Below are 25,398 nucleotides of genomic sequence, written 5' to 3' on the forward strand. Positions count from 1 at the left end.
CCGTCCACAAACCACGCCCCTTGCCCATCCTCGCGCTTGCTGATGTCCGAGGAAGTTTGGCCCGCGGGCGGATCCGTAGCCGTAGTCCCCTCAGGCGTCCGCAGTCAGGAAGCCGGGAAGCCTGGAGTCCAGGATACAGCGCGGAGGTCCAGGATGTCGGAGGAGCAAACCGGGCAGAGCGAAGGCTCCTCTCAGGCTGGTGGAGTGACTGTCAGCGACATCCAGGAGCTGATACGGCGCAAGGAGGAGATCGAGGCGCAGATCAAAGCCAATTATGACGTGCTGGAGAGCGTGAGTGTGGGCTCGGGGTTCCCTGGCGGGAGTAGGAGGAGCCCGGGGCCTCTTGACCTGGCACCCGGTTCTGGGAGGACTAGGAGGCAGGGGCGGCCTGTGCTTGAGCTCTCAACTGTGTGTCTCTCCCTCCCTGGGAAGCCCAAGGCGCGGCAACTGCGGCCTCTGTCGGCAGGAGGCAAGTAATATTAGCAATTAAGAATAATCGGTGTTGGTGCTGTAGCATGGGTTTATGGAGCGCTTACCGTGTGCCGGGCGCTGTTTTAATTGCTTTACGTTGATGAGCTCATTTAACCGTCACAGCAACCTTTTGAGGCTGTTACTCTCCCCATTTTAGCGATGAGGAAACAGAGGCGTTACTTAAACGTGCCTCGGGTCACAGAGCTAATAAATTTTCGGATGTCACCAGCATCGTCAGTCCTTGTTGACCTTGTACCAGAAGATCTGTGCTTTGCTAACCCGCTCACGTCAGAGCTTCCTAAGCTTTCGTGTGTTTGGCAAGCACTGGGGATCTTGTTAAAATTTCAGTTTCTGATGAGCTCGGGAGCGCAGGTGCAGATGCTGTGTTTCTAGCAAATTCCCAGCGCTGCTGATGCTGCTGGTCTAAAGACCGAGCTTTGAGTGACAGGTAAGGCTCTTTATCATTATTGTATAGGGAGGGAACTGAGGCCCAGGGTGAGGCAAACCCTAGTCTAGGGTCATGTAGCTGGGAAGTGGCAGTGGTGGGTCTTGTTCCCTGGTCGCCTGGCTACCGAACTGATAGTTCTTCTTATGTCACTTAGTGTAAAGCCACAAATCAATTTGCAGAGGAAGAATAAAAGACATCTTATGTAGGGTGGATGGAATGCATTTTAGGTGATGGGAGTAAGATAGAGGCATCATACGGAGGCCAGGGTACCATTTTATTGGTGCTGATTGTATGCCTGAAGAGTGTTGGTTTATGTGTGTGTTAGATCATGAAATCCACACAACCACCCTGTGAAGTTAGGATGTTACCCTGAAGCTCAGAAAGGGGAAGTCACTTACTTAAAGTCTCAAAGTGAGGGGCGCCTGGGTGGCGCAGTCGGTTAAGCGTCCGACTTCAGCCAGGTCACGATCTCGCGGTCTGTGGGTTCGAGCCCCGCGTCAGGCTCTGGGCTGATGGCTGGGAGCCTGGAGCCTGTTTCCGATTCTGTGTCTCCCTCTCTCTCTGCCCCTCCCCCGTTCATGCTCTGTCTCTCTCTGTCCCAAAAATAAATTAAAAAAAAAAAAAAAAAAAGTCTCAAAGTGAGATTCAGATATCAAGCCTGTTCAATCCAGAACTTGTGTTTTCAACATTATGCTAACAGTTTCCCAAACTTTAGTTACTTTCTACCTCAAGCAGATGCTGTATCCATATACCTCCTGTACTGTATTTTTCTTTAAGTTGATCCACTTGTTTACTTGATTTAGTTTAAATGCAAATTTTATAGCTCTACAGCATATGGGGAAAAATGAGATCTTTTTCCCTTTAATATAAAATAAAAATACGTATCAGGGTGCTATAATATGTTCATTCCTTGTCATTAGCTACCATCACTGGCTAAAAGCTTGAAGCTTGAAGCCCTGCTCTATGTCTGTTTTCAACATTTTTTATTTATTTTTGGGACAGAGAGAGACAGAGCATGAACGGGGGAGGGGCAGAGAGAGAGGGAGACACACAGAATCGGAAACAGGCTCCAGGCTCCGAGCCATCAGCCCAGAGCCTGACGCGGGGCTCGAACTCACGGACCGCGAGATCGTGACCTGGCTGAAGTCGGACGCTTAACCGACTGCGCCACCCAGGCGCCCCTCTATGTCTGTTTTCAAAAAGAGGGGACAGCAAAAACTATAAATCTCTTAGAATAAAGCCTAGGAATAAACTTTTGTGACCTTGGATCAGGCAAAGCTTTCTCAGATGTGATGCCAAAAGCACCAGCAACAGGGGCGCCTGGGTGGCGCAGTCGGTTAAGCGTCCGACTTCAGCCAGGTCACGATCTCGCGGTCCGTGAGTTCGAGCCCCGCGTCAGGCTCTGGGCCGATGGCTCGGAGCCTGGAGCCTGTTTCCGATTCTGTGTCTCCCTCTCTCTCTGACCCTCCCCCGTTCATGCTCTGTCTCTCTCTGTCCCAAAAATAAATAAAAAACGTTGAAAAAAAAAATTTAAAAAAAAAAAAAAAAAAAAAACAAAAAACAAAAGCACCAGCAACAAAAGAAAAAGTAGATAAATTGGACTTTATCAGGATTTAAAATGTGTGTTTCCAAAGACACAGTCAAGAAAGGGAAAAGGCAGTTCACCAAATGGGAGAAAATATTTGCAGTTACCTAACAAGGGATCCAGAAAATACGAAGAACTCTTCCAACTCAATACTAAAAAGACAATAACTTGATTAAAAAATCAGCCAAAGGGGACATCTGGGTGGCTCAGTCGGTTAAGCATCCAACTTTGGCTCAGGTCATGATCTCACAGTTTGTGGTTTCAAGCCCCATATCGGGCTCTGTGCTGACAGCTCAGAGCCTGGAGCCTGCTTTGGATTCTGTCTGTCTGTCTGTCTCTCTGCCCCACCCTAGCTCGTGCTCTGTCTCTCTGTCCCTGAAAAATAAGTAAAAAACATAAAAAAAAAAAAAAATTGGCCAAAGACCTTAACAGACTCCTCACCACAGAAGATCTACAGATGGCAAAGAAGCATATAGAAAGATGCATCACGTCCTAAGTCATCAGAGAATACAAATTAAAACACCCGCGAGGTGCTACTATGTACTATGTATGTGTCAGAATTTCCACCTTCAGATGCTGGTGAGGGTGTGGAGGAACTCTCATCCCGTGCTGATAGGGATGCAAAAGTAGGGCAGTTTCTTACAAAGCTCCACATTCTCTTACCACCCATCCAGCAGTTGTGCTCCATGCTGTTTACCCAAAGGGGTTGAAAACATGTTGACACGAAAACCTTCCTGATGTTCATAGCTGCTTTTTTCACCATTGCCAAAACTTGAAGCAACCACGAGGTGTTGTTGTTTTTTAAGTTTTTATTTATTTTGAGAGAGAGAGCGAGTGAGCACAAGCGGAGGAGGGGCAGAGAACATAGAGAAAGAGAGAGAATCCCAAGCAGGCTCCATGCTGTCAGCACAGAGCCTGACGCAGGGTTTGATCCCACCAACCTCAAGATCATGCCCTGAGCCAAAACCAAGAGTCGGATGCTTCACCGACTGAGCCACCCAGGAGTCCCAACCAAGAGGTCTTTAAGTAGGTGAATAGGTAAATAAATTGTGGTATCTCAAAACAATGGACTGTTACTCAGTGCTAAAACTAAATAAGCTAGCAAGCTCTGAAAAGATGTGTAGGAACCCTAATTGCATATTACCGCCTGAAAGAAGCCGGTCTGAAAAGACTACATCTGTAGGATTCCAACCAGAATCTGGAAAAAGCAAAACTGTGAGACAGTAAAAAGATCAGGGGTTGCCAGGGATCAGGGGTAGTGGTGGGGATGAATAGGTGGAGGACAGAGGATTTTTAGGGCAGTGAAAATACCCTGTGTAACACTGTGATGATGGGTACATTCATTAAACATTGGTCCAAACTCATAGAATGTAAGACACTAAGAGCGAAGGCTGAGGTAAACTACGGACTTCAGTTAATAACGGGAAACAGTAGGTGTAACCCAGTGGCTTCCAGATAGAGAAGTGAATGGAATCTTTCGTCCTGCATATATGTATCCTGGGCACCTTTTCTGCTGCTGCCATAATTACAGCCGTGACTTGTTACTTTTATGCGTATTAATTTCCTAGGGCTGCAGTAACAAATTACCATAAAACAGGGTGACTTAAAATGACACATTTAGTCTTTCACAGTTGTGGAGGCCAGAAGTCTGAAATCAAGATGTCAGCAGGGTTGGTTTCTTCTGGGGGCTCGGAGGGAGGATCTGTTCCATGTCATGTCCCTGTCCTACTTCCTGGTGGCTGCTGGCCGTCCCTGGCTTACAGTTAGTTGGATAACGCCAGTCTCTGCCCCTGGTCACACGATCCCCTGTCCTGGATCTCCCTTCCTTTTCTACAAGGATACCTGTCATTGGATTTGGAGCCCACCCTGAATCTAAGACAGTCTCATCTCAAGAGCCTTAATTACATCTCCAAATCCTTTTTCCAAATAAAGTCACATATACAGGTTCTGGGGGTTTAGGACTTGGGGCATATCTTTTGGGGGCCACTATTCACCCCACTGTGGGTGCACCTAGCACTGTGCTAAGCTGTCCACAAAGGTCAACTCATTAATTCTCATCGCGAGTTGGAAGGGAGGTGAGTGCCATTATTCCCATTTGATAATTGAGGAGGCTGAGGCTTGGAGAGGAGTCTTAACCAAGGGCACCCAGATTGTACGCGGCAAAACTGGGATTCAGATCAAAGTCTGACTGGGACACCTGAGTGGCTCAGTCATTTAAGCATCTGACTTCAGCTCAGGTCATGCTCTCACGGTTTGTGGGTTCGAGCCCCACATCAGGCTCTGTGCTGACAGCTCAGAGCCTGGAGCCTGCTTTGGATTCTGTGTCTCCCTCTCTCTCTGCCCCTCCCCGACTCACACTCTGTCTCTGTCTCTCTCAAAAATAAATAAACATTAAAAAAAAAAAAAAGTAAAAAAAATCAAAGTCTGACTGCAAAATCTCTACCCTCTATCACACAACACGACACTTTGCATTGCCTTTGTGCGCTGTGCTCTGATTTACGCAGGAAAAGTCTTTAAAATGTTAAAATGTATTGTTTTGAATAGGGAATATACGTCCACGGTCAAAACTCAGAGTCTACCAAAGGGTATAAAATGAAAAGTCCCTCTTCCCTCCCTGTCCCCCAGCCACCCACCCAATTCCTTTCCCCAGAGGCAGTTGATGTCAGTGTGTCCTTGAGGGATGAAAAACCTTTTGAAATCCCTTTCAGATCTCTTTTTACTTTCAGAAAGAACCAAGGTCCTGCCACAGCTGGATGTCCTTTGGGGTTTTCACTCCCCTCCAGCTTCCAAGGCCACCAGCCAGGTATCAGCTGCTGTAGGAAGGAGTGTTTGGAGGAGTCCAAGAGGCTGGCCTTGGGGATGAGCTGCAGAGCTTATTCTGCACTGTTCTGACTTCAAAAGAGGAGACTGGATTCCTGCATTTCTTGTGTTATTAGAAATCAATAAAAAAATATAGTGCCCCCCCCACTCCCCATCCCCCCCTCACACTTTGAGGGTGGTTGAGGGAACGTGTGGGGAAAGTCCGTGGCCTGTGCTAAGCGATCAGCATGTGGCGGCTTTTGTTACTGTCGCCTTTATGACGGCTGCACAGGGAAGGAGGTCTGGAGGACTTCACACCTGCGAAATCTTAACCGTGTGTCTTCCCTCCAGCAAAAAGGCGTTGGCATGAGTGAGCCGCTGGTGGACTGCGAGGGGTACCCCCGCTCAGATGTGGACCTGTACCAAGTCCGGACCGCAAGGCACAACATTGTCTGTGAGTGGTGCGCGTGCAGGGCCCTTCCCGAGGCTGAAGGCACACAAGTGAAATCTCCTTCTTCCAGAGTAATCTGCTTCCCCCTCTTCTGCCCTGATGCGATTCTCTTACCATTCCCCCCCCCCCCCCCCCCCCCCCGCATCGAGGGACTCGGAGGAAATGGTTTGGCCTCTAGGGTTCTAAATTTATGGTTTCGTTTTTCATTTCGTTTTTAAGGACTTTGCTTCACTCTGGAAACTTTTCTGAAATGGTAATAGGAGCCCAAGTCAAATATTGCTCACAATCCTAATCAAAGCAGTTATGTATGAGCTGGTAAGGATAGTGACCTGGCTGTGGTCACGCACACAGAAGTGCTCAGTCCCTCGGTACGGACGTTTGGAGGTCGGCAGTGCAGGGCTGGCCGCCACATCCCTGGCTCTGCCATCCTTAGGACATGTCTAGCTTTAGGGTCACCGTGTCCGTGCGCCAAGCAGGAAGGGAGGGAAGGAAGAAAGTAAGGAGGACGAAAGGTCCTTAGCCAGCCAGCACCCTCCCCTCAAAGATCTGTCCTGGGGGCCCACCCCCGCCTTGCTGCCGTGATTTCTGTTTCGCCTCCGAGGCCCCTCTGCCGGCAAGACATGTTGGGGGATGTACCCCACGGTGGGCATCTCCCGATCCTAAATAAAATCATTTATTTGTTCATGGTTGAGGAACAAGTGGAGAGAAGTGTTTGGATAGTGTATCAGTTCTCTGTTTTCTGCTGGAATAAATTCTCAGACTTAGTGGCTTCAAATGGCACAGATTTACTCTTACAATAATAAGGTGTCCAAATGGGTGTCACTGGTCTAAGGTGGAGGTGTTGGCAGGGCTGTGTTCCTTCAGGAGGCTCTAGGGAAGAGCCCCTTTCCTTATCTTCCTTATCTTAGCTTCTGGAGGTGCCTGTGTCCTGTGGCTCATAGCTCCTTCCATCGTCAAAGCCAGTAAGGTCATCCCCCAGCTTCTGGTCCCACCGTCCCACCTCCTCCTGTCACTCTCTGCCTTCCTCTTTCACTTATGACCCTTGTGGTCACACTGGGCCCCCCATCTGGGTAATCCAGGATGATCTCCCCATTCAGTGTCCTGAATTTAACCACCTCTGGAAAAAGCCCCCTTGGCCACGGAAAGTAACATATTGGGCAGCTTCTGGGGACAAGGACGAGAGCACCTTTGGGGGCCATTATTCACCCCGTCACAGGCGGGCAACCAGCAGCCTCTGCCACAAAGTCCTGTTAGAGGGGAACTTGTCGTGCACATTTTTCACTCAGGGACCTCCGTTTTATGTGTGTGAACCTCAACTCCGTCCTCAGCACGTCGTGGTATAAAGCTGAGCTGCTCACTGGGGTCGCGAGTAACCACAGGAGACACCGCTCAAGGTGCCAACCATTCCTCAAAGCTGCAGTGTGATCCCAGAACAGCTTCTTAGAGTGTCACTTTGCCTCGAAGATTTGGGGGAAAGAAGCACGGCATCTTTGTATTGAAACAAAGGGAAGATACAGGGTAGGGAAAAGCCATATTAAGACGATCAGACTGAGGGAAATTTGGGGCTTTTGGCTAAACCCTCAGACTCCCCAGGGATGTGGCCTGCTTTCCTCGGCACTTAGGATTCTGGGGGAAATTTGAGAAGCGGAGCCTATGGTGTGAGAGAGGGCACTGACTTATTTGTTTCCGGGTGGTTACCCGGATGTTCCAACACCATTTTTTTTTTTTTAATTTTTTTTTTTTTTAACATTTATTTATTTTTGAGACGGAGAGAGACAGAGCATGAACAGGGGAGGGTCAGAGAGAGGGAGACACAGAATCTGAAACAGGCTCCAGACTCCGAGCTGTCAGCACAGAGCCCGACGCGGGGCTCGAACTCACAGACCGCGAGATCATGACCTGAGCCGAAGTCGGCCGCCCAACCGACTGAGCCACCCAGGCGCCCCCCAACACCATTTATTAAATAGCCTATTCTTTCTCCATTCATTTGAAATGCTAGCAGTATTACATAGAAAATTTTTAGACGTGTTTAGGTCTCAAGTTTTTTGCACTATTCTGTTAATACATCTCTTTGCTAATATCACACTGTCTTTTTAAGTTTATTTCTTTAGTAATCTCTATACCCAACTTGGGGCTTGAACTCATGACTCTGAGATCAAGAGTCACATGCTCTTCTGACTGAGCCAGCCAAGTACCCCAGTGTCCCACTGTCTTAATGACTTTATTGTATTTAAGAATCTGGTTGTGGGGCACCTGGGTGGCTCAGTCTGTTAAGCGTCAGACTTCGGCTCAGGTCATGATCTCGCAGTTCATGAATTCAAACCCCGTGTTGGGCTCTGTGCTGACAGCTCAGAGCCTGGAGCCTGCTTCAGATTCTGTGGCTCCCTCTTTCTCTGTCCCTCCCTTGCTTGCACTCTGTCTCTCAAAAAAATGAATAAACATTAAAAAAAAAAAAAAAAAAGGAATCTTGTTGAGCAATGCTGATCAACCTTTTGAAAAGTTATTCTCAGAAGTTTCTTGTTTTTGTGTGTGTGTGTGTGTGTGTGTGTGTGTGTGTGAGTAAATTCTAAACTCTATACCCAACATGGGGCTTGAACTCACAACCCTGAGATCAGGTCACATGCTCCACCAACTGAACCAGTCATGTGCTCCTCTTGTATTTTTAAAAATGGATTTGGGGAGGGGGCGTGGGGGCTGTATGTATGGCTTAGTCGGTTAAGTGTCGGACTCTTGATTCTGGCTCAAGTCATGATCTCATGGTTTGTGAGATAAAGTCCCGAGAAGGGCTCTGCCCTGACAGCATGGAGCCTGCTTGGGATTCTCCCTTTCACTCTCTGTCTGCACCTTCCCTGCTCATGCATGCTTGCCCTCTCTCTTTCTCTAAATGAACATTAAAAAAAAGAAAAAATAAAAATGGATTCTATTTTTTAGAACAGTTTTAGATTTACAGAAAGATGGGAAACATATTAACAGAAAGGTCCCATGTAGTCCCTAGCTTTCCCTATTATTAACATCTTAGTATACTGAATTTGTTATAGTTGCAAATTTATTTTTTTGAAGTAGGCCTTGGAAACATTTTGTCCAAGAGAATAACTTTTTTTGGAATTCTGATTAGAATTGCAATAGATTATAAGTGAAGTTATCCATTCCATCACCCGGCAGCTATATATGGAGTACTTACCATGTGCCAGGCACTGCTGAAGGTTCTGGGGGTCCTTGCGGAGCTTACTGTCCAGGGGGTCTTTTCCAGTCAGACAGTGACCACATATTATATGTTGACACCGTTTTAAGTCTTCCTGCCCACGTATATGTCTCTACTTATTCAAATCTGGGTTCTTTTCTTGTGTCTGCTCCTGTGGGTTGGGTCCCAGAGTCCCATTATGCCTGAGGGCCTCCCCTTCCCTCTAAGTGACAGAGACAGAGGAACCAGGTCAGGTGGCCATGTGTGCTTCCAGTCGAGGGCATCTGGAAAGTCTGAAAGTCCGTGACCCACAGATGCTGGACGTGGATTGGCAGGCAGTGCTGGTTGGCGGCTCTGGCCTCTGAAACTCCTCAAAGGGAACCTTGGGAGTGACCTGGCTTGAATGAAGGAAATAGAGGAAATTGTTTTTAGGTTTAGAAAGTTATCAAAATGCTGCCAACCAGGCCAGTGCTGCACTGGCCTGCTGCGGTGACTTACTAGCATCGTGGTTCACAACATCTTTTTTTTTTTTTTTTTTTGTTTAGTAATCTCTACACCCAACGTGGGGCTTGAATTCACAACCCCAGAAATCAAGAGCCTCTTCTGACTGAACCAGCCAGGTGCCCTATTTTGCAACATTTTGAATTAGCCATCAGTACTGAAAAAAATCAGAGGGTTTTGCCCCACGGTTCCTCATTTCCAGCTTTTGTCCTGTTAGGTCTCAGGCCAAACATCACTTGCCGTGTATTAGTAGACTTAGGCATCATTTTTCGTTCCGGAGGAATTAGGTGAGAAGTAACGCGGGACGATTCCTCTGCTCACCTTTCAAGTCTCAGTTGAAACGGCGCTGCCTTGGGGAAGTCTCCCCTCATCTCCTAGACTCAAATGGTCAGGTCCTGGCTGGCCAGCCCTCATCACAGTCATCAGATGTGACCGTAATTTACTTGTTCTGTGGCTGCCTCCCTTGCTAGACTGAGCTTCGTGAGGGTAGTCCCCTGTCTCGGCCACACGTTGGTCCTCAGCCCCTAGTCCAGTGTCTGGCATGTAGGAGGTGCTTGTTGAATATTCAGTGAATGAATGTGGGAGTCTCATGTCCTCCGCTGTCTTCCTTGTCCCCTGATACGGCATCCTCCTCCCAGGCCTGCAGAACGATCACAAGGCGGTCATGAAGCAGGTGGAGGAAGCCTTGCACCAGCTTCATGCTCGGGACAAGGAGAAGCAGGCCCGGGACATGGCTGAGGCCCACAAAGAGGCCATGAGCCGCAACCTGGACCAGAGCGAGGGCCTCAGCCCCACTCAGGCCTTCGCCAAAGTGAACAGCATCAGCCCTGGCTCCCCGGCCAGCATCGCGGTAAGCCAGAACCCGGCCACGGAAATCCATAGCCAGAGAGCGCCATGGGTCGGGTAGCCTTGGGGTGGGGGTGCGGGCCGGGTGGGACTGTGGACGCAGACTCGTCATCTCTCCATGCTGCAGCTTCACTTTCCCCACTCACTTGGCAAGCACTGGCCAAGGCCTGGGGGCCCGGCCCTGTGCTGGGGCCAGGGTTTCGAGAGGAGTCAGTCCCAGCTTCCCACCAGACTGGTCAGGGGGAGGCCTGGGACACAAGGCAGGAGGTGGTAAATATTGCTAGAGAGGGAAAGAGGACCTCTTGTTGGGCGTATTTTAGCTGGGCTGTGAGTAATAGACACGACGATGACAACGGTAGCCACCATTTACTGAACCCTTGCTGGGCACTGGCTGTCCTGCCGAATGACTTATAGATCTTACCTGGTGTATTTTTAAAAGTTTTAAATAGCTTTACTGGGATACAGTTCACACACTGTAAAATTTATTACTCATTTAAAGTATATGATTTCCCGGGGGGCACCTGGGTGGCTTAGTCGGTTAAACGTCCGACTGTGGCTTAGCTCGTGATCTTGCACTTTGTGAGTTCAAGCCCCACGTCAGGCTCTGTGATGACAGCTCAGAGCCTGGATCCTGCTTCAGATTCTGTGTCTCCCTCTCTCCATGCCCCTCCTCCGCTTGTATTCTCTCTCAAAAATAAATAAACTAAAAAAAAAAAAAAAAAAAAAAAAAGTATGCAATTCCATGGCTTTTAGTGTATTCACAAGCTATGTATCTATCACTGCAATCAATTTTAGAATATTTTCATTATTCTAGAAAGAAACCCTGTACCCCCTAGCCCCATCTCCCCTAGCCCCTTGGAACCACAAGTCTGCTTTCTGTCTCTATGAATTTGCCTATTTTGAATACTTTATGTAAATGGAATCATATAATGTATGATGCTTTATGACTGGCTTTGTCCACTTACTATCATGTTTTCAAGGTTCATCCCTGATGGAACATGTATCCCTATTTGTTTCCTTTTTTATTTATTTATTAAAAATTTTTTAATGTTTATTTGTTTTTGAGAGAGACAGCATGAGCAGGGGAGGGGCAGAGAGAGAGGGAGACACAGACTCCGAAGCAGGTTCCAGGCTCTGAACTGCCAGCACAGACCCCGATGTGGGCTCGAACCCACAAACTGAGATCACGACCTGAGCAAAGTCGGATGTTCAACCAACTGAGCCCCCTGGGCACCCCCTTCTTTCCTTTTTATGGCTGATTAATATTCTATTGTATGGCTGCATCACATTGTTTTTATCCATTCACCAGTTAACATTTGTTTTTTTTTCCATTTTTTTGGCAATTATTAAGAATGCTGCTCTGAACATCATGTTCAAGTTTTTATGTGGTTGCATATTTAATCTTTAATCCCACAGCCACCTTCTGGGATAGGCAGTAATCTTTACCCCCATTTTGCCCGTGAAAAAAAGCCCCTGAGCTCTGAAGTAACTTGTGCCAGGACACATTGCTCCTCAGTTATGGAACCGGGTCCTGGAGCCAGGGCCTGCCAGCCATCTTTAATGGTCACAAGACGTTAAGTTACACAGAAGCTTTGTTGTACTCATTACCCTATCCACAGCATCGAGCACAGGCTGTAGTTGGCCCGCGACAAGTATAAGTTGAAGGAGTGAATGAATCCTGATCTGTGTTCTTGGAATGAAAGGGTCACACTAGCCCTGGGTCAGCCTTGCGCCTGTGGCTGCTTGTCTGGGGACCTTTAGGGCAAACTGGTCTAAATCCTGACCCCTGAACAAAATAAGCTCAGATTGCTCTGCCTCTTCTTGCCCCTGAACCTGGGTCGGGACCCCAGAAGGCAGCATTTGGTTTCTCCCCTCATTCTTGAAGGCCTGTACAACCCCAGCTTTTATCAGACATTGGGCAGATGTGGCCCCCTTTCACTAGATCTGTCCCAGAAGAAACCTGCAGGGGGAGGTGGCCCAGTTATCCACCACCCTCTCCCATGTGCAATAGCTAAACCCCTGACCTCTTTGCTTTGTGCCTGCCATTCTCCCCTGTAGAAAACACGTTCTTGGCCTGGGTGTTAAAGTTGGATGTGGAAGGGTAAAGAAACCAGAAGCACATTTAACCTCTACCCTCGTTTTCTATTTTCTCTTCTCTGTCTAGGGTCTGCAAGTGGATGATGAGATTGTGGAGTTTGGCTCTGTGAACACCCAAAACTTCCAGTCTCTGCATAACATTGGCAGCGTGGTGCAACACAGTGAGGGGGTGAGTTGGAAGTCACATCCGGTCAGTAACCCTGGAATCGCTAGGGCCAGGAATCGTCGCTGGGGTCTTTACTGCCTTCAGAGAGATGTTGCTCAGGCCCAGCGCCTTTGCACTTGCTGGAGTGTTTTTTTCTCCCTTAGGCCCATCCCTCATCTTGTACAGATAACACCTGTATAAGACCTTTGCAGCCACCCTATCTAAGTACCCCTTCCTCCTTCCTACCCCTGCTTTCATTCAGCAGTGTTTCTTGGAAGTCTTTTCGTTTCCACATACCTTGCTCTTTTACACTGTTGCACAGCACTCCGTTGTGTGAGTGGACCCCAGTTTGTCCATCCCCTGCCTTATCAGTGGACGTTTTGGTGATCGCTGGTTTTTTACCAGCACGAACGGTCACACATTCTTGTTCATGTGCTATTTCTTGACATTGATACGGGAAAGTACTTACAGGCTCTCAGTGTATTATACACAGTTACAGTAGGTAATCTGAAGAAGTGTTACTAATTTGTACCCTGACCAGCAGTGCCTGAGAGCGTCACGTCATCAACAGAACTCTCTATTACTTTTAACGTTTTTGCGAAAGTGACATCTTATTTTCATTTGTATTTTCCTGGTCACCAGTGAGGTTGAGTGTCCTTATTTTTTATGTGCATTAATGGTCATATTTTGATTTCTGTGGATTGTTTATATATTTTTTTCTCATTGGGGTATTCGTCCCTTTAAAAAAGTGATTTGTAGGAATTTTTTTTAACATAACAGATGTTAAACCTTTGCCTGTTTTCACATTACATGTTTCTCCTGTTAGCTCCTGGTCTTTTAACTTAGTTTATGGTGATTTTGATTACTTGGAAGTGTTTTTTTTCTCTAATTTACAGGGGTAAATTAAACAGGGTTTGTGTTTTCCGTACTTGCTCAGTTACCACTCGTCTAGTTTGTTAGCTTTTCATTTTGGTGCCGTCTCTTTCTGTACCGTCTCCTTCCGTTTTATTTGTCCTGTGGCCGTGTCCCTCTGCTGTCCTGTCTTGTCAGTGAGGCTCCTGGAAGTGGTGCAGGTGTAGTTTCGTTCTGTTATGTTTATCCAGCGTCTCTCTTGATCTTTCACTCCTTTTCCCTGGAGTTTCCTCGTGTTACGGTTTCACTCATGTCTCTTGCACACCTTGGTGCACATACTTCAAAACTTGCAGGTGTCTGGGATCATTGTTACTGGTTTGTTTTGTAAATATGCCTTTTTTTTTCTCGAAGAGGTAATACATAACATGAGTTTAAGGCAGAACCAAAGAACACATGATGGAGGATCTCCCCCTCCTCCTAGAAGTAGCCACTTTCCAGCTGTGTGTCCTTCCAGGGTCAGTCTGTTCATGTACCAGCATATAGAGCTCCTGGTTATCTTGACTAAGGTGTAATTTACCTACAGCCACATTTACCCTTTTCATTGTGCGGTGCTGTGAATTTTGACACGCGTACCTAGCTTGGTAGCTGCCGCCGTAATGAAGATACAGAGCAGTTCTGTCATCCTCCCCGAAATGGCCCCATGTGCTTTGGTGGCGAACCCCTCCCCCAGCCCCCAGCCCACGCAGCCGCGCGGCTGTGCTCCAACCCTGTAGTTTCACCCTTTCAAGAACCGCTTGTCGGGGCGCCTGGGTGGCGCAGTCGGTTAAGCGTCCAACTTCAGCCAGGTCACGATCTCGCGGTCCGTGAGTTCGAGCCCCGCGTCGGGCTCTGGGCTGATGGCTCGGAGCCTGGAGCCTGTTTCCGATTCTGTGTCTCCCTCTCTCTCTGCCCCTCCCCCGTTCATGCTCTGTCTCTCTCTGTCCCAAAAAATAAATAAAAAACGTTGAAAAAAAAGAACGGCTTGTCAATGGAACTGCCCAGTATATGGGGCCCTTTAAGTCCGGCTTCTTTTCACTCTGCGTCATGCGTCTGCGATCCATTCATTCATACGTCGTCGTGCGTGCGTGTAGTCACTCCTGTCTGTTGCTCAGTAGTGCTGCACCGTGTAGGTGAACGCCAGATTGCCTACCCGTTTACCAGTGAGGGACATTTAGGTTGTTTCCGCTTTTTGGTGATTAGTGATAACAGCTACTGGTTTTGAGTCTGTCTTTTCTAGTTAAATATATTCTTAAGCTCTTCGTAGATCTGTGAGACACCCCCCCCCCTCCTTTTTTTCTTCTTTACTGAGGTATAATCGACATATAACATTATATTAGTTTTGGGTATACAGCGTAATGATTCCATTTTTGTATATGTTTCAAAATGATCATCATAAAGTCTAGTTAACATCCATCACCATAGTTATATATTTTTTTCTTGTGATGAGAACTTTTAAGATTTACTCTCATAGCAACTTTCAAATATGCTATACAACATTACTATGTACTGTAATGCACAGCATGGTGACTATAGTTAATAACGCTATAAATCCTTCCTTACAAAAGTAGTCATTGAACATTTTTAAGCGACAGAACCTTTTCTTCAAATGAAATTTCTCGGGGAATTCCAATATATCAAATAGATAAAAAAAGCTGAGCTGCTGGGGTTGGAACACCTCACCCCCCTCAGGGCCCTGGATCCTCCTGGAACCAGAATCCCGACTTGAGAATCAAGGGTCCGCTCTGTGTCCGTAGAAAAATGATTAAAAAAACAAAAAAACCCACTATATTCTGTTATTAGACATTTAGGTGGTTTCCAATTTTAGGGAAACCTGGAAATGAACACTCTTGTAGACCAATCTCTGTTTCTTTTGATAACTTCCTAAAGCTGCCTTTCTGGATCAAATGCATGTATTTTCAAAGGAAAACAAATCTGAAATTTAAAAAAAAGTCATCTTTAGTATAAACAACGTTTATTTTATTGAGCTGTGGAAAGGAATGGAGTGCTGGCCTGCTGTAATATGGATGAACCTTGAAAGGATTTGTGGCAAGTGAAGGCAGCCAGGCACAGAGGGCTGCGTATCTGAGAATTCCATTTATGTGAAGTGTCCAGAACAGGCAGATGGACGGAGACAGGAAGCAGGTTGGTGGTTGCCAGAGGCTGAGTGGAGGAGGGCATCGGGAGTGACTGCTAATAGGTACTGGGGTCCTTTTGAGGGATGAAAATGTCTTGGAATTGATAGTGGGAGTGGTTGTACGAATCTCTGAATATACTAAAATGCACTGTATTGTATACTTTGAAATGCATTTTATGGTATATGAATTATATCTCACGTAAATAAAAATGCACTTAAAAAAATTTTTTTTTAAGTTTATTTATTTTTGACGAAGAGAGCGAGTGTGAGCTAGGGAGGGATGGAGAGAGAGGGAGACACGAATCTGAAGCAGGCTCCAGGCTCCGAACTGTCAGCACAGAGCCCGACGTGGGGCCCGAACCCACGAACCGTGAGATCATGACCTGGGCCAAAGTCGGACGCTTAACCGACTGAGCCACCCAGGCGCCCCCAAAATAATGCACTTTTAATGCAAAAGGTTTTGAGGAAAGGATAAAAGTCCTGAGTCTCTCCCTCCCGAGGACCCTCCCTGCTCTGTTTGAGTGGTGGACAAGGTGCGGGTGCTAAAGTGGGAACAACAAAGGTAAACAGAAGGCCTTTGCCTCGGGGACGCTTTGGTGGGAGAGACCAGCATTAATCCAAGGTAATTCTATACTGTCATGAGTATTATGAAGGAAAAGATTGAGGAGGCTAGGAGAGCAACGACGGGGGTTAGGATAAGGTTCCCGAGGACGTGACCTGTGAGTGTTAGAAGTTGTTCAAGGCTGGAGACTGGCGGGGAGAGGAGTTTTCCAGCAGGGTCATGGCCCTGAGGTGGGAGGGCTGGAGAAGATGGTTGGAGACCAGAGCAAGGGGGAGAGAGGAAGGGAGGAGGAGGCAGGTCCGGGAGGTTGGCAGGGGCCAGAATGCATGAGGCCCTGTGGTCCCTAGTCAAGATGTAGTTCTTTTTTCCTGAGGAGCAGTAGAGAGCCATACGTACATTTGCAAGCTGAGAGGAACAGATGTAAGCAGCTTTGTGTCTTGGAAAGATTTCTCCAGATGCTAGGTAGAGAGCTGATTGGAGGGCTGACAGTCTTAGCAGCCTGGTCAAGAGGTGATGGTGGTTTTGGTGAATGTGCTGGAGGTGGAAGGAAGTGGACAAATCTAGGAGACCTTTAGGATGGAAGTACATAGGCTTTAATATGACACCTAGCCCATGTCAAGGATGACCTCTGGGTTTCTAGTTTGTCTAGGGGCATTGTTTCTAGAACCAAAGCACTCAGTGTATCTCTCATATATTTCCTAAGTGTGAATGAATATGTCCATAGCGATTGCTTTTTGAAAAAGAAGACGGGCACCTGGGTGGCTCAGTCGGTTAAGTGTCCGACTTCGGTTCAGGTCATGATCTTGCGGCTCGTGGGTTCGAGCCCCGTGTCGGGCTTTGTGCTGACAGCTTGGAGCCTGGGGCCTGCTCCTGGGGCCTGCTTTGGATTCTGTGTCTCCCTCTCTCTGCCCCTCTCCTTCCCCTCCCCTCTCAAAAATAAACATGAAAAAAAAATTTAGAAAAAGAAGACAAACAAGACCTACCCTACATACTGTTCTGGATTTCCCCCTCCCCTTTGAGGGGATTTCCGTGTGGGTACGTACCTACCTTCACCATATTCCATTGCTCGGTCTACCATCTTTTATTTAACCATCCCTCCATACAGAACATTTAGGTTGTTCCCAGGGTTTGCCCATCACCAACAATGGTGTCGTGAATATTCTTGTCTTGTGGGAGGGTTTCTGTCCGAGAGATTTCTAGAAGTGGAATTACTGGGTCAAAGACAGTGCACATTTATAGGTTCCATAGATGTCACAGTGTCCTCCAAAAAGCTTGGATTAGTTCACATTTTCTTGAATAGCGTATGTGAGGGCTTGCTTCTTGACCCCTCTCGCCTGTGTTATTTATTGGCAGTCTCATTCTTTGACCATCTGAGTGAAAAATGGCATCTTTTTGGTTTTTGTCTTCATGCTCTGTTTTGTCACATTTCAGAGATTACATTGATAGATCTGCCCTAATTAAAAAAAATTGTGGTAAAATATACATACCATAAAATTTACCATTTTAGCCATTTCTTTTTTTTTTTTTTTTTAATATTATTTTTGGGGAGAGTGCAAGCGGGGGAGAGACAGAGGGAGGGGGACAGAGGATCTGAAGCAGGCTCTGTGCTGACAGGCTGACAGCGGTGAGCCCGATGTGGGGGCTCTAACTCAAGAACCGTGAGATCATGACCTGAGCCGAAGTCGGACACTGAACCCATTCTAACCATTTCTAAGTGTGCAGCTCTCTGGCATTTAAGTACATCCGTGTTGTTCTGCAACCATCCCCTCCATCCATCTCCAGAACTTTTTCGTCTTTCCAAACTGAAACTAACTCTATACCTGTTAAACACTAACTTTGCATTCTCCTCTCCCCAAGCCTCTGGTGATCACTAATCTGCTTTCTGTCCCTATGCCTCTGGACCGATCAGTGGAATCAGACGATATTTCTTCTTTTGTGGCTGGTGGATTTCACTTAGCATAATGTCTTCATGGTCCACCCGTATTGTTGTGTGTGTCAGAATTTCCTTACTCTTTAAGGCTGAATGATACTCCATTGTACGGATAGACCACATTTTGTTTATTCCTTCATCCATTGATGGACACTTGGTTTGCTTCCACCTTTTGGCTGTTAGGAATAATGCTGCTGTGAACAAGGATGTACAAATATCTGTTCGAGTCCCTGCTTCCAGTTCTTTGGATGGATACTAAGAGGGTTAAATGTAGGATGATGTAGTGATTTTTTTTTTTTTATGGAATGCTTAATTTCGTTTGTTATTTTTTAAAATTTATATGCAAATTAGTCAGCATATAGTACAGCAGTGATTTCAGGAGTAGATTCCTTAGCGTCCCTTCCCCATTTAGCCCATCCCCCCTCCCACAACCCCTCCGGTAACCCTCAGTTTGTTCTCCATATTTATGAGCCTCTTCTGTTTTGTCCCCTTCCCTGTTTTTATATTAGTTTTGTTTCTCTTCCCTTATGTTCATCTGTTTTGTCTCTTAAAAGTCCTCATATGAATGAAGTCATATGATTTTTGTCTTTCTCTGACTAATTTCACTTAGCATAATACCCTCCAGTTCCATCCACATAGTTGCAAATGGCAAGATTTCATTCTTTTGATTGCCGAGTAATACTCCATTGTATATATATACCACATCTTCTTTATCCATTCATCCATCGTTGGACATTTGGGCTCTTTCCCTACTTTGGCTTTTGTTGATAGCACTGCTATAAACATTGAGGTGCATGTGTCCCTTCGAAACATCACACCTGTATCTCGTGGATAAATGCCTAGTAGTGCAATTGCTGGGTCGTAGGGTAGTTCTATTTTTAGTTTTTTGAGGAAGCTCCATACTGTTTTTCCTGAGTGGCTGCACCAGCTTGCATTCCCACGATGTAGTAATCCTACTTTCAGTTTTCTGAGGAACAGTCACCCTGTTTTCCACGGCAGCAACACCATTTTACATTCTCTTGCAGCTGTGCACACGGGTTTCAATTTTTCCACATCCTCACCAACTCTCGTCATTTTCTGTTTTTGGATAGTAGCCATCCTAATGGATATGCAGTGACACCTCATTGTGGTTTTGATTTGCATTTGTTTAATGATTAGTGACGTGGAGCATCTTTTCATCTGCTTTTTGGCCATTTGTTTATCTTTTTTTGGAGAAATGTCTACTCAGGGTTTTTTTGCTTAATTTTTAATCAGGTTGTTTGCTGTTATTGTGCGTTGTAGGAGTCCTTTGTTTTTTCTGGATATTAATCCCTTATCAGATATATGATGTGCCAGTATTTTCTCCCATTCTGTGAGTTACTTTTGACTCTGTCAGTAGTGTCCTTTGATGCACAAAAGTTCTAGATTTTGATGCACTTTGTTGCAATGCGTAAGTTTCCTTGGTATGCTATTTTAATTTTTCACACTAAAGTAATACATACACATAGTAAAAACAAATTAATTGAATGCAAAGATATAAAAGCAAATGTCGTCTTTCACTCCAAACTCCTAGTGCTTCTTCTGCGAGTAATTACTGTTAACAGTTTTTTTGTGTATCTTCCAGAAACCTTTGTATGCATGAAGCAATCTTTATGTCCTTTTAGAACGTATATTGAGGGGCGCCTGGCTGGCTCAGTCTGTAAAGCATGTGACTCTTGATCTCAGGGTCGTGAGTTCGAGCCCCACATTGGGAATGGAGCCTCCTTGAAAAAAATAAAAGTAAAAAAATAAAAAACTTGTATTCACATGGGTTCATGTTTTTTTTGTTTGTTTGTTTGTTTTTGTTTTTTTGTTTTTTTTTTTAATTTTTTTTTTTCAACGTTTTTTATTTTTTTATTTTTGGGACAGAGAGAGACAGAGCATGAACGGGGGAGGGGCAGAGAGAGAGGGAGACACAGAATCGGAAACAGGCTCCAGGCTCCGAGCCATCAGCCCAGAGCCTGACGCGGGGCTCAAACTCACAGACCGTGAGATCGTGACCTGGCTGAAGTCGGACGCTTAACCGACTGCGCCACCCAGGCGCCCCTACATGGGTTCATGTTTTGCTCGTTTTGTTTTGTTTTTACCAAAACTGCTTAATTCACTCTGCTGTATTTGAATAATACCTTATTGAGGGATATTTTGGGTGTTTTCAGTTTTTGAATTTATAAACAGTCCTAGAATGAACACTTTGTTCATATATCATCTTGTACTTTTGCAAAATGTATCTTGTAGGCACCTTTTAAAGGTTTTTTTTTTTCGTGGGGAGACGTGTTTGTCCAGGAAGGTGGTGCCAATCTGCAGCCCCCTTAGCTGCCCCAAGAGCGCCATGTCCCCCACACTCTTGACAACTGCCGGGTTATACTTCGTATAAGCACCTTACCAACCTGATGTGCAAAAATCAGTATCTCGGCATTTTAGTCTGAATTTCTTTGGGTTCTGAACAGGTTGAATATATGAGCTTATTGTCCTTTCAGAAGCCCCTGAATGTGACCGTGATCCGCAGAGGGGAGAAACACCAGCTTAGACTTGTCCCAACCCGCTGGGCAGGAAAAGGACTGCTGGGGTAAAGTATCATTTCTGTTTATTCATAAGGCAACTGTCGGTTGTCACCTGGGTGTTTGCTGGATATAAAGCTGTGGGGAGGAGGTGGGGGCCACTGGGAATTGATGGCATTCCCCAGATTGCCTGCAGAAACTCTTGATAAATGCTTGTGGCAGGAATGAGATTGCAGATCTGGAGGCAGAGGGAACCCTGGTCTCTCTGGTTCTTTCATTAACTGAGCATTTGGTTTATTTTATTTTTTAAATATTTATGTATTTATTTTTGAGAGAGAGAGTGTGAGGAGGTGAGGGGCAGAGAGAGGAGGAGACAGAGACTCTGAAGTAGGCTCTGTGCTGTCGGTGCAGAGAACTGGGCATGTGCTTTAAAAGAATTAAAGAGGGGCGCCTGGGTGGCTCAGTCGGTTAAGCGTCCGAGTTCGGCTCAGGTCATGATCTCACCGTTCGTGGGTTCGAGCCCCGCATCGGGCTCTGTGCTGACAGCTCAGAGCCCGGAACCTGTTTCGGATTCTGTGTCTCCCTCTCTCTATGCCCCTCCCCAACTCATGTTCTGTCTCCCTCTGTCTCAAAAATAAATAAACATTTTTTTAAAAAATTAAAAAAAAAAAAAAAAGAATTAAAGAATGTGGATGAAACACTCAGACGGCTCACTTTCTGATCTTGCTAAATGGAGTTGCCAAACTTACGTTGTTCCTTTTTCTTTTCTTCCAGCTGCAACATTATTCCTTTGCAAAGATGATTGCCTCTGGGGAACAGTAATAGGAAAACATCTTCCCTTGCCCTGGACTTGGGTCTGGTGGGGATTTCTTCCTTCTTTTCTCCCCCTGAAGCTTAAGCATCTGGAAGAGGCTGGAAGCCTGAACTTCTGGGTAGTAGAAACACTATGGCCTCCCAGTGTAATCTCTTGGGATTAAGACATTGTTAACTTGGTTTGTAGTTGGCATCTTTTGCATATTAGGCCATGGCCCTAAGTGGGAGCCATCTGGATTGTGGGCAAGTGGGCTGGAATTATTCTGGCGCGTACCAATATGTCTTTATTTTAGGATTTTTTCCCCCAAATAAACACAGGTTTACAGTGGTGATATGACCCATGTTATCACCCTAACTGAATTTCTTATGAACCTCCCAAACCAAAGCTCAGACAGAAATTAGAACATTATTTTAGAAAGTCGGACAGGAGCGCCTGGCTGCCTCAGTCAGTGGAACGTGCAGTTCTTGATCGCAGGGTTGTAGGTTCAAGCCCCACGTTGGGTATAGAGATTACTTAAAAAAAAAAAAAAAAGTGGACAGGACAGGGGCACCTGGCTGGCTAGGTCGGTAGAACTTGCGACTCTCGATCTTGGGGTCCTGAGGTTAAGCCCCACATAGGGCACACGGCTTACTTTAAAACAAAACAAAAACCGGGGTTGGACAGAACAAACCAACAGTGGTGCTGAAGTCAAGACTCGGCCCACAATACTTCAGGAATGTCGTCCTTAGTGACGGAGGGTTCCAGACACTCGGGCCGCACCATCTGCATTTGCATTGTGACATTGCTGCTCTGGATGCAGAAATTGCATCCTCGGCAGATGGACCAGCAGTTGGACATCCGGGGCCAAAATTGCTCCCTGGAAGAACAGGGAAAGCCAGGAGGCTCCCCAGGTAGCCCACCATGGTGTCAGCTTCCTTTTCTATAACCCACCAGAGGGCAGCAAGCTCCCTTTGTTTCTGGAATTAAAAAAAACCTTGCAAATTATCTTCTGATTTGACTTTTTATAATTGAGCCTCCTGGTCATCCGCTCAGATCAAGAGTAGCTTGTAAACTGCCAAGGTGTGCTCGATGGCTAAGGGGAACCAGCAGTGTGTGCCAATCTGACCTCTTGAATCAGCCTCCTTCCTTTTATTTTCTCTCTTCCACGTGACAGCACGGGTTTCGGTGATTCTTAGTGACCCTGTGTCTTTCTTTCTTCACCTTATCACCACGTTTATCTCCATAGTTCTTGCAGACCACTTTGTTTCAGAGGTCAGGTGTGGCCCATTCTGTTGGCATGCCTGTGTTCCTTGGGAGTGGATTTGCTTGGGTTGGATACAGAAACCAGCTTGCCTTGACAGGAGTCAGTACCGGGGCAGTACTTCAAGGCATGGATTCTCATCGCTCAACTGGAAAGCCTTCCTGTTGAGTTCTTGCCCCAAACTGCATTCTAGCTGTACCTCCACATGTGTTCCCCCCTTGTAGGCACAGAACATGCCACGCTTACCAGTGTTTGCTGTTTAAATTGTGTGTTCTGATTTCAAGTGTGTTTTCCAATCTCTTTTTATAAATCCTAGTTTATAATAAACACAGCTTGTACCATCAGTTTGATCCTTTTTTTTTTTTTTTTTTTTTTTTGAGATGTATGCTTATTAATCAACCAGCACTGGGTGGGGCCTGGGGGTGGGGGACAGGGAGCATCATTCACACTGTCCTAAAACGAGAGGACCAAAGAGTTTTCTGCCTCAGTGCCTTTGGCTGGTTTCCTGCCGAGTCTCCCTTTAGAAACCTCAGGATGGCCACGTGTGCTGTCTCTTTGAGATTCTGAGAGTCACTTTGAAGTGATCCCAGTAGATTCAACGAAGCTGGTTTTGCAGAAACATTTTGTGATCAGAACAGCAAGATCATGTAACCTATATAACGTGTAATCCCAGCCAGCTAAAACACTGCACACAACACGTAGAGAAAGTGTGGAGGGCAAATCTGTGTGCTGCGTCTGTGAAACCAGGAAATTTAGTTTGCTTTTGGCAAAGAGAATTTTGCCAAACAGCTCATACTTCTTCACTTCATCTCGTCAAGCCTTCAGAAAGTCAGAGGTGCAAGCATCCACCGCTGCAGCTTCTCAGACTTCGGCGCCTGGGGGGAAAAGTTGGGAGAGGAACAGGAGGAAAGAAGCGGCCAGGAAGAAGGCCAACTTCGCTGCCCGAGTGGCGGCCGCGCCCGTTCCCCGGGGACCGCCAGGGGGCGTGCCGGCCCGCTTACGGCAGAGCCTTGGGCACGTGACCACCGTCCGGCCCTCCCGCTTTACGGCCCGTCGCCCAGGCGGCGGTTACCTTGGGGACGGGGCTTGCGTGGCAACGGTAACTAAGGAGCTCGCGGTGGAGAAAGCCGGGGCCGCTGGAGGCGGGGAGGTGACAGGGGTCCAGGCGGCGGGACGGCCCGGCCACTGAGGCCCACGGAGGGCGCGCTCTGTGAGTCGGGGGCGGGGGCCCTGGCGTGGGAGGGCCCGGTGCCCCGCGGGGGGCGCTCGCCGCACCCGGCCGGGCCTGGGGCGGCCTCGGAGAGACCTGAGCTGCGCGTTGTGCCCCCAACAGGCCCCCACACCTTCCTTCCGCCCCTCCCCCGAAGCCGCGCCTCAAGATGCGCCGGCAAAGTTTGCAGTGGGCGCAGGCCTCGTGCTGAGGGCCCCTTGCTGGAAATCATAGTAATGATTTTTGAGATGCAGGAACCAAGCGTCAGGGAGGTCTGCCTCTTTCTAGCGGTGTGATCTGAATAAGTCCCTTCAACTCCCAGAGCCTCACACTCAAGTTTGGCGGAAGGAATAAACCAGAGACTATGCTAGAAGGCGTTGAAACTTTGTAAACAGCTGCCACCTTTCTCAGCCACTCTGCTGCAGCTGCGTTGAGCATTTGACATGGCATCTCAACCCCAGAATTTAGGGCTCTCATTTTTATTTTGCCTGTGAGCAAATTTGGACCCTGAGGGGGTATAGTGACTTGCCCAAGGGCACAGAGCAAGTGAGTGGTGGAGCCAGGTAGGGTTCGGTGCTAGGAGAGGCCGGTTGCAAAGCCGGCTTTTAACCACTAGGCACACTGCTTCTGCCCTTATTTACATTATTAGTATCGTCGTTAATGTCGGGGTTATCATTTTGCTGCCTGAGGGAATATGAACATATATAAAGTGAGTTAAAGGGCTCTCAAGTTATTCCTAGAAAGGCGAGAGGCCCTGGGATCAATATGTTGAAGATTTGGGACAGGCTTTCCCAGGAGTACGAAATTACTTTTATTGCTGTGGAAGGGAACCAGGGCCAGCATTGCACATTTCATCGATAGGTTAGTGCACCAGGAAATTAAAATGGGAACTGCTGATTGTTACGGTCAAAATTTCTCTAGAGAAAACTCCACAAAGAGGAATGTCGGACGCAGGGGAAGAGCCACTGGAAGAAACAGAAGAAGATGGAGAAACAGAAATGGAAGAAGAAGATTATAATTCACATTATAGAGAGGGAGAAAGTATGCCACCGAAATTAAAGGAAGATGATATGTTAGTATGGAGACAGCCTCGGGAGGAGGGGGAGCAGGAGGAGGAGGAAGAGGAAGGAGAGGAGGAAGGGGAAGAGAAGGGCGGGGTGGAGGAGAAATGGGAGAAGGGGGAGGAAGGGGGAAAGGACTGGGAGGAGGAGGAAGAGGAGGAAGAAAGAGTGGAGGAAGAGGAGCAAGGGGAGGAGGGGGGAGGAGTGGAGGAGAAAGGGGAGGAAGAGGAAGAAGGGGGAGAAGGTGGGAAGGAGGAGGCTGTGAGAGAAAAAACGGAGGAAAAGGCTGCAGCAGCAGGGGAGGAGGTAGCTGCAGGAGTACAGGAAGAAACCACAGTGAAGCCCCAAGAAATCACCAAGTCCAAGATCAGTTTGGAGGAACTTACATTGACTGATTCCCAGTCAGTCGTGTCGGGAACTTTTCTAGTAAGTAGTAATTGTAGATCATTCATTCATTCGTTCATAATCATTAAATGACTGCTTACTGTATACCAGGCTATGGAGATACAAATAAGA

At 46.9% G+C, this 25,398-nt stretch overlaps 2 protein-coding genes across 4 annotated transcripts in view; both read left to right on the forward strand.

Annotated features, from left to right (window-relative positions):
- The first annotated feature begins 56 nt into the window (after positions 1 to 56).
- PSMD9 (proteasome 26S subunit, non-ATPase 9) lies at positions 57 to 22,955 on the forward strand. Its single transcript, XM_058691322.1, has 6 exons — positions 57 to 291; positions 5,655 to 5,757; positions 10,075 to 10,286; positions 12,447 to 12,548; positions 20,537 to 20,625; positions 21,332 to 22,955. Exons 1-6 carry the CDS (start codon positions 154 to 156, stop codon positions 21,357 to 21,359), a joined length of 672 nt encoding a protein of 223 aa, XP_058547305.1. The 5' UTR covers positions 57 to 153; the 3' UTR covers positions 21,360 to 22,955.
- A 722-nt stretch (positions 22,956 to 23,677) lies between these two features.
- The window catches only part of CFAP251 (cilia and flagella associated protein 251), a 69,180-nt gene continuing 67,459 nt past the window's right edge, over positions 23,678 to 25,398 (forward strand). For 2 of the 3 annotated variants that reach the window (XM_058691324.1, XM_058691325.1), the window contains exon 1: positions 23,693 to 23,821. Coding sequence is in view for 1 of the 3 variants with exons in the window: in XM_058691326.1 (XP_058547309.1) it covers positions 24,763 to 24,973; positions 25,100 to 25,308 (420 nt within the window). In the remaining 2 variants the exon portion in view is untranslated. Of the gene's footprint in view, positions 23,822 to 24,742; positions 24,974 to 25,099; positions 25,309 to 25,398 lie in introns of all 3 variants that reach the window. The other variant, XM_058691326.1, reaches the window with a different exon arrangement.

This window comes from Neofelis nebulosa, chromosome 11, assembly GCF_028018385.1.
Source record: "Neofelis nebulosa isolate mNeoNeb1 chromosome 11, mNeoNeb1.pri, whole genome shotgun sequence".
In the NCBI taxonomy this organism is placed as follows: Eukaryota; Metazoa; Chordata; class Mammalia; order Carnivora; family Felidae; genus Neofelis; species Neofelis nebulosa.

What these genes read in the sequence shown, in the direction of transcription:
- PSMD9 (XM_058691322.1), top strand. Translation starts at nt 154, where the DNA reads ATGTCGGAGGAGCAAACCGGGCAGAGCGAAGGCTCCTCTCAGGCTGGT. An exon ending in CGCAAGGCACAACATTGTCT is followed by an intron (nt 5,758 to 10,074) that starts GTGAGTGGTGCG and finishes TCCTCCTCCCAG; the next exon opens with GCCTGCAGAACGATCACAAG. An exon ending in GCTCCCCGGCCAGCATCGCG is followed by an intron (nt 10,287 to 12,446) that starts GTAAGCCAGAAC and finishes TTCTCTGTCTAG; the next exon opens with GGTCTGCAAGTGGATGATGA.